Source organism: Populus alba, chromosome 6, assembly GCF_005239225.2.
Source record: "Populus alba chromosome 6, ASM523922v2, whole genome shotgun sequence".
Lineage (NCBI taxonomy): Eukaryota > Viridiplantae > Streptophyta > Magnoliopsida > Malpighiales > Salicaceae > Populus > Populus alba.
Window position 1 is genome coordinate 18,100,341 of NC_133289.1, and position 8,854 is coordinate 18,109,194.

The 8,854-nt window shown below is 33.6% G+C and overlaps 1 protein-coding gene across 1 annotated transcript; it reads left to right on the forward strand.

The window, feature by feature from the left end:
• Window positions 1–1,306: 1,306 nt before the first annotated feature.
• Window positions 1,307–2,368, forward strand: LOC118043870 (zinc finger protein GIS). Its single transcript, XM_035051971.2, has one exon. The coding sequence runs from the start codon at window positions 1,462–1,464 to the stop codon at window positions 2,167–2,169; it is 708 nt and encodes a 235-aa protein (XP_034907862.1). The 5' UTR covers window positions 1,307–1,461; the 3' UTR covers window positions 2,170–2,368.
• Window positions 2,369–8,854: the final 6,486 nt, after the last annotated feature.

Below are 8,854 nucleotides of genomic sequence, written 5' to 3' on the forward strand. Positions count from 1 at the left end.
ATCAAAGCAAGAATTATCAATCCGTGAAGAGAAAGAGAGTATGTATAGTTCCTTTTCTTATGTTCTTGATCAAAGGCCTTTGTCTAATGGTAAATCTTTATCCTCACTTCAATTAAATATATACTTAAAACTTAAAATTCATCAAGTTGTCAAGAAATAGAATAATATTTTGTTTCTTAAAAAATAAAGTAAAATTTCATATTCAAATACAATATTTAAACTAGGATTATGAATCAATTCAATAGTAGAAAATCATTTTTCTTTTTTTCTTTTTCTAGTTTTTTTTTTCGCCAATTAAAAATTGAAAAACAAGTTAGAATTTTTTCATTAAGAAATGAAGTACATCAACATTATAACTATTTTTCATAAAACAATCAAACTAGAAAAAACCTTGGATTCAAAAATTAGGCGGCGGCGCACTATCCAAATTGACCAGTATAAACCTTTACAGAGGAGGGTAATAACATATCGTTGAAAATTTCCATTAATCAAGTCGGACCATTCCTGTAGATTTTGATTTGGATCTTTGTGTAGATAGCCTGAGCACTCAAACCAGTTCAAGAAATGACGCCAAAGAGACCTTGTTATAGGACACCAATGGAAATGATGATTAATTGTCTCAGTTTCCTTGCAGCAGAATGGACAGTGAGATTCCTCATAATTAATGATTCTTCTTTCAACCAAAAAGCTTCTTATACTCAGATTGCCATGAAGAAGAAGCCATATGAGAGAGCGTGTGTGTTTTTTATTTTTTTATTTTTTTTTTAACCTAAAAATAATCCCAAAAAACTTCTGTTTGTAACCTTTGATTAATTTGGCTATAGATTCGTTTGGAATTTGAAAATATAGAAATATGGATGAATTTATATTTTTAAAAAATTTAAATATATTTTTTATTAATTTTTTATATATATTTTACTTTATTTTAACATGTTAATCTTAAAAATAATTTTTTAAAAATAAAAAAATATTATTTTAATATAAAAAATACTTTAAAAAAACAAGCTATCCCATAATTAACTTCACTGCAAAAACACCTTATTATTTCCATAATTATTTCTGTCACTTCGTTAAAAGTAGGAGATGAAAACATAATTATCAAAGATCTTAGGAGGTGTTCAGGAACTTTCCAAAACAAACCGAGAACTTGTGAAAGCAAGCCAGGATGGTACTTTGAGAAGCCGAAGCCACTCTCATCTGACCAGAACTTGTGACCATGTCAGCCTTCACTTTCAGATGGGTCAGCCCCACTTGTCCAGTGATCACACCACAACTCATCCTCTTCCTTTATAGGCCCACCCTCCTCACATCCCACACACAAACCCCCTCCTCCTCTCCCCCCTCCAGATCTTCCTCTCCGTCTCTGGAGTGCCTCTTTGAAGTTGAACCCTCCTCCCTTTCTTTCTCTTGTTAAACCTCAACACCAGACCTAAAACTATTAAATATATAGTTCAGTGATTCATGGATAAGGTTGAAAGAGAGACTCGTGACTTTATGAATGTGGAATCCTTCTCTCAGCTTCCATTCATCCGCCCCGCACCCGTCAAAGAAAAGGGCATTCGCCTCTTCGGCAAAGAATTTGGCAGCAACAACGACAGTCCAGCAGCTGAGGAGTCTGAGTCAGCCGAAACTAATGAAGACACCGTGAAAGAAAGTGAGAGTAGTGACAACAACCGAAGATTTGAATGCCATTACTGTTGCAGAAACTTCCCTACTTCTCAAGCCTTAGGTGGCCACCAAAACGCGCACAAAAGAGAGCGTCAGCACGCGAAACGTGCCCACCTCCAGTCGGCCATGGGTCACAACAGCCTTACAGATGCACACTATTATGGCCTTGTAAACTACAGGATAGATTCAACTCCGAGCTCAGCCATGACTTATCCTTCATGGAATAGCCACTCTAACACTAACAGGTTTTACGGCAGTCATGGCTCCTATTCACAACAACCTATCAATGGAAATCCATTAGGCTTGTGGCGGATCCCGGCTGTTCATGGTGGTGGTACTTTCCATCATAGTGACCGTTCGATGCATCATCCATTACCATTATTTGCAGGTGAGGAATTGAAACCCTCACCGGCCGGTACTGGTTCAAGCTCGCAAGGGCGGTATGGATATGATTCCAAGCCGAGCGTGCAAGACCATGTTAGCTTAGATCTTCATCTGTAATTTGATAACTAGGATAAAAGAGAGAACTTTGAGATTTCTGCTTAGATGGTCATCAAAGCTTTTAATGTTAAAAATGAGGCAATTCTTCTATGGAGTGACTCATGACCACTAGTGTAATCTTGAGGCAATTCTTCTACCTTCTTCTAACTTAGTAGTAATTTCTTTTGTAAATGAAATGATTTACGTACGTTCTCTTGAATCGAACCCAAAAACACAAGTATAATAATATCACAACATGAGCTGAGGTTTGCGCAGGATTAGCTAGGTTTCTTGATGCTTTCTAATGGTAGCTAGTTTATTAGTATTCATGTATCATTTTGGAAATATTCTCCAGTTGAATTTAAAAGCTAAAATTTGTTGATTTAGTCATTGAAAGTAAGAGAACCATCTTCAAAATTCTTACCTAGCAGTGCAAATATAAGGCTCTTTTTCATTGTTAAGTGTGATTGGAGGTTCACATAGTACCCTAGCCTGAACAAACCTTGTTCAGTGCAATCTCTGTCTTTCTTCAGAATTGGTCACACGTGTGAGGAATATACATACATATATATTCAAAACTGGGCATCTGTAGTGAGTGCATGAAACATCTGTGGATAAACACGTGTGTGTATATCTATTTGTTGTCTAGACATGTGGGAGTGACGAGAGAGGTTGGTTCGATACAGTGCAAGAGTGCTTTAACAGTGATGAGGGAAATCAGGTGATAAGGTTTTGATGTCTCTTCTGCACAACTTGCTGAAAGAAAATGATATTTCCATGGCATTTTCAGGGAGCATATCTATAGCTCGCCAAACTCCAAGGCAAGTTCTCCTCTTGTTTTCCTTTCCTTTCTTTTTTTTAATTCACCATGTGTTTGATGTTTCAATAAATATGTGTGTCTGAGAGAGAGAGAGAGAGAGAGAGAGATTTTTTTATTTATTTTTTATGTATGTGTATGTGCCTATCAAACTTTAAATGATGCTCATGTCTGCATAAAGATTTGAGTGGATCCTCCTCTAACGAGACCTGAAGCTAAGGAAACAAAGGTGGCAGTTTTAAGACCACAGATAAATTGTTCTAGAGGAGCAGCAAAATCCCCAAAATCTTCACCATCCTAGACTGAGATCACATATGTTTTGTACAGTGGAATCTCTGTCATTGAGCGATAGATTAAGACTAAATGTCTATGATATTATCGAACATGCACATGATGATTATTGGGGAGGCAGAATGAAGAAATGAAATCATTTGATTTATAAAATGACACGATCCAGCCATTATTTAAAAGTCAAATCTAGTGTGATGTTATATTTATAGAAATTTGTCGATACCAGTACTGTATTATATTACGTACGTAGATGCAAGGTAGAGAAGTAGAGCAAATTAATGTAGGGCATGGTTCCCTCTTCTTTAACTGTTGCAGGGGACACAATTTCAGTGTTCTGAGATGTTAGTATCAAAGCTTTCATGGCTTTTAAAATGGAAAAACCAACCCTTAGAAAAGCACGTGTCCTTCTTTGTTTCAGGAGACTTAAAGCAGCATATGAACATGGTAGTTAGACTGCCTATCTTTATTTTTCTTACCTTTTTATGTGTACCTTAGTTTTTATGTCTGCAACAGGGAGGGAAAAGTTAGGTGGGTTAGTTTGAGTAAGTTGAGTCACGGCAATTTGAGAGAGATTCTGAGGGAATTCTTATTTGTCGACAGTAACCTCGTCTTATATAGCTTTTTGGCTGTGGTAATCCAGTAATTGTTGTCCAGCATTTTGTATCTTCTCCTTGTCTCAACTTTACTCTGGAAGCACAGAACATTTAGACGGGAATTCTTATTTAACACATTATTCAGTGAATTGGCAACATGCTACAAAAGAAAGCAATGCACTAATAATTAATCAAATCCAAGAAGAAGGATGTTAGGATTTGTTATTTCTCTCGTACAATTAGCTAGTACAGTTCAGATTCTTTTGTAATTCCAACATATTTTAATAAAAAATTTGAGAAAAATTTAAAAGCATTTGAAAAATAACACAATACCATTAATAAAAACAATAGTGGTTTCAAAATTTAGTTCTAAATCAGATTAATTAACAACAATAAAAATTAATCTAAATTTTTATGAAGATTCAATGGTCAAGAACTTGAATTCGACCAAGAAAAAATAGGTCATTAAAAACACACTGGAGTTTCTTATTTTTTTACACACTCAATATTGTTAGAAAGATTTCAACAAAACAATTCTATCCATACCTTGAAAGACCACCAAACATGGTCATAATTTGTTAGGGGTTTTGTTTTGGGATTAATTTAAGATTAATTACGACCTCGTTTAGTGATTTTACAAAGTCCAACTAGAATTGTCTCATAGAAATCTTTTTAACGATATCAAATATATCAAAAACATATCAGAAATGTGTACTAGTGATCTATTTTTTCTTTCTTTGTTTCTCTCTCTTGCCAGAACACCTTATATATCTAGTTATTAGATCTTAAATTTTATTTTTTAGCTATTTAATCTTCATAAAATTTTGAGTTTACTTTTGATAAGATAAATTATTTTGCAAAAGAGAAAATATCACTATACAATTGCTATTCTCAATAACTATTATATATAGAATTAATACTAGAAAACACAGGTGTTTTAAACTATTATTCCCAAAAACAGTTGTTTAGATAATTGTTATTGAAAAACGTGGTTGCATTCAAAATATGCTATTTACTTTTCCAACCTATGTTATTCTCTCAAAAAAAAAAATTCAACTAAAATCCTAAAGCTCAGTGTTTCGAAATGTCTGTGAAATTGGAGACAACTAAAACCTGACATGTTGTGCAGAAATCTAGCTAGGGTTCCATTAGAAAGAACTGACATGTTTCCCACCATGCTTTAAATATTGTTAATGCCAGTAGTTAAACCTATTTGCTGATAGATTTTCTGGTTTAAACAAAGGGGAGAACATCTTTACTTTACAAGTTCAAGCAAATTATATGTCTATAAACAGTGCAGGAAGGAGAAACACGCACAAAAACTGTGGAAACAGTAAAACAACTGTATAATCTCTATGATTCTCATAAAGAAAAAAAAAAAAGTAGAAAAAATATATAGCTAGAAAGGGTACTTCAAAGAAAGAAACATCTTTACTTTGCATATCTCCTTGAATTAAAATTGAAAGTTATATCTAGCTGGGGAATCTAGGTGAAACATAATTACTAATTCACTGAAGTTAATTGCCTTTCAATAATGTCTTCATTAGAATGATTTTCGCTTAATAGACCCTAGCTAGAAAGGGTACTTCAAGGATTCATATCCCAAAGCACTGTAAACAAATCGTTATTGCCAGATTAACGGTAACATTAGTCCTGTTTGTACAAAAGAAAAACTCAATTATTATTATTATTATTATTATTATTATTTAATTAATGTGGATGGTCGGGTCAGTTTGCGTGCACTTCAATTAATCATATGAAATTAATGACCATGTAAGCCTTCAATGATTTTAAAATTTATAAGATTCGATCTAGTAATTTCTAGAAAATAAATTTAAAATTTAACTAGTTAATATACATCTAGCGTCGGAAAAACTCAATAATTACAACAATACAAGAGAAGCATTCAATGTGAAATAACTCATAAAGCTGTCATCTACAACCCAATTATTGTACTGGACATGATTTCAATCTGGCACACTTTCAAAACACTAGAACACCAGACTTTAACCATGGCATCCGACACGGCACGATAATTTGCTTTGTGTTTGCAACAAAGTGCCAAAAATGCCTCACGCAAGTAATGAGAACTCCACTTGCCTTAGTACTAATTAATAAAAAAACACCTCCCAATTAAAAACCCTTGCAATGATTAATTTATTTTGATTAAAGATTCTAATCTATCTACTGAAGGGAAGATATGATGCAGACTTGTAGCCATTGACCATTCTCCGAAGTAAGTGGATGTGGGAGGAAGTAGGACTCAGAGTCATGTCGTGTTCATGCTGCCTTGAATCAAAATCCCTGGCTAATTAAGAGATGTCTGCAAAGGCTTTTTATCCGTAGCTCGACAGTAAAAAGTCTACGGAGTAATATTTTGATAGACCAGACATAGGAAAGACACCGACTATTTATAGCAACCTTAGGAATTTGTTGGAAAAAAACTATGTAATTTCAACAAATACTATGAAATGGAAGAACAAATTCAACATCAGTTAGGTTGAGGACCTGTTCTCAAACTACATTGAGAAATTCTCAGTCCAGAGCTTTTTACCGAATATTGTCATAAAGGACAACCATGGAGGTGAGGCGACAAGCCCTGTTTCCATTTATACTGTGTATCTATTCCAGCTGTCGACCAAAGTACCAAAATTTTTACTCCTTTTAAATCGCCAGAGCTGCAGTGAACTTGTACTGGAAGCTAAAAAGAGCCCTCGGCTGTAATTTTCAAGAAAGGAAATTTACCCCATGGCCATTCAAAAAGGGTCTAGCTTTGCTGCTGGATCTAAATATATAGTAGTACCCTTGGAAATATCAGCCCTAAGGTTAAGGACAAATAGGAACCCTGTTGAGGCGTTCAGTTCATTGTGTGGTTGCGAGCTAGGATCTAAAGGGCAATAACGAGAACGATGCGTTTGCCAAGTTTTGTCCAAATATTGATGATATGAAATAAGTACATTGAAACCCAGCAATAATCCAGTAAATGGACGGAAATCCATCAAAATTTTCTTTTGCTAAGGTAATTTGGTTTGTGGACCCTATAAAACCCTTGCAAGAGACATTTCTACCCTCCCAGACTGCAAGCTATATGCAAATTTACTGAACACTTGGAAAACTTAGGGTTCCCCTGGATCCAGCCCAAAAGAAGGGGAAAAAAGAGAAGGAAAATTGCCATATTGTTAACATCAACCAGCTATCCAGGGGGTCCACGAGTAAATGCATCTAGGAGAAGGCATGTGATGAGGAAGATGATATAAAGAAGGACAACAAAGACTTGTGAATATTTCATGTATTATCGTTAGGACCACTTCCACTCACTTCACTCTTCTTCTCCTGTTTCATGTATATAAGAGAAACACCAGTGGAATTTAAGAAACAGTGGTCCACAGCCCTAAAAAAGTCGCGAACGAGGTTGACAGTTTATACACCAGTCTCTTGCTAACCTACGCCTGGTAAGGTGCAAAACTTTGAAAAGGTAAGGAAACGCTTCTCCACTTGAAGGATATTTGAGATGTTATGGTCTTTTTTATTTAAAAATATATTCAAATAATATTTCTAACTAAAAAGTTAAGTTATTTCCAACCATATAACGTCTTAAAAAATATTTAAAAAATTGTGAACGTTACACAGTTGAAAATAGCTCAACCTTCATTCTAAATATTTTGTAAAAGTTACGTTGTTCCTAGTAGCGTAACGTTCAAAGATAATATTAACTCATGATTCTTTGATGGACACATCTTTTACAAGAAGGCTGTAGGAATATTGCTAGGCTGAGCAATGTGGACAACCATGTGTGAAAACAATACTAAATCAAGGAAGAAAGTTTAGAATCATGCGATTCTAACTTGCAATAGATTCTCAATGATTAATTAGCAAAATAATGATTGTGATGGCGATATTATTAGTAAGATAATAATATTTAAGTGAAACATATTTTTAATATTCGATAAATAATGAAATAAAAAAAAATACAATGGTAATAAGGCCTTGATGGAGCCGTGGTGATGGTTGTTGTGAAGGTAAATGTGGTGAACGGTATATGAGAAAATGAGAGGGTGGAAGCCATTGAAATGGTTGAAAAATAATGCACTTATAAAATCATGAGTTGATTGTTTTTTTATAAAATAATTGAGAGAATATTATTAAAGCTAGTGCTAGCAAATAATTATACTACCAGAAAATTATTGTTGATATTGCTGATGGAATTATTGTCGTTAATTTTTGTCGGTAATGTTTTAAGTTATAACCTGTCACACAACCCCTCCTCTCCCACCCTATCATTTCTTCATTTTTCTTTATTTTTCTTTCTTTAGAAAACAACACCCCCCCTAGTATTGTCAAAAATCAAGCTTTCATCATTATAAATTCTGCCACCCAATACTTAGTCTGTCAGTACATATCCCTGTCCTTGTTTAATTTTATTTTTTTTAAGATTCGCTACATCAAGTGCGCATGATATTTGTTCATATAATCTCACTAAAGGAGCCATTTTCATGGTTACCCATTTTTTATGTTAATGTTTTTGGCATTTTTGTGTAGTATATGTAGTTTAATTGTGTGTTTACTTGTTTATAGCTTTTTTTCTATAGAAATTTGTTTATGAATGTATGATTTGTATATGTTATTAAGATTTTTAAAAAATTATATTTGTTTGTCAATTGATGAAATTGAGTTTGATTTTATAACTTATGTGTTTTATAATGAAAGAAATAATGGGTTATTTAATGGGTACATTTCATATTTTGTCAATTTTATTGTTAAGTTGAAAATTTCAGTAAATTTGGAGAAATTTGAATTTCTAAAGAAAATTGATGATTATTAAAGGGTACCATTAAAATAGATTAAATATGTTTGAATTAAACCAATAATAGCTAATTAATTAGGTAACAATAATTTGTTTAGTTCACATTATTAATTAATACATGTTATCATCAATATTCTATACATGATTCATATAAGTAATGGATGATCATTCTTAGATGTATTGAGTTTTACCCAAAGGGTT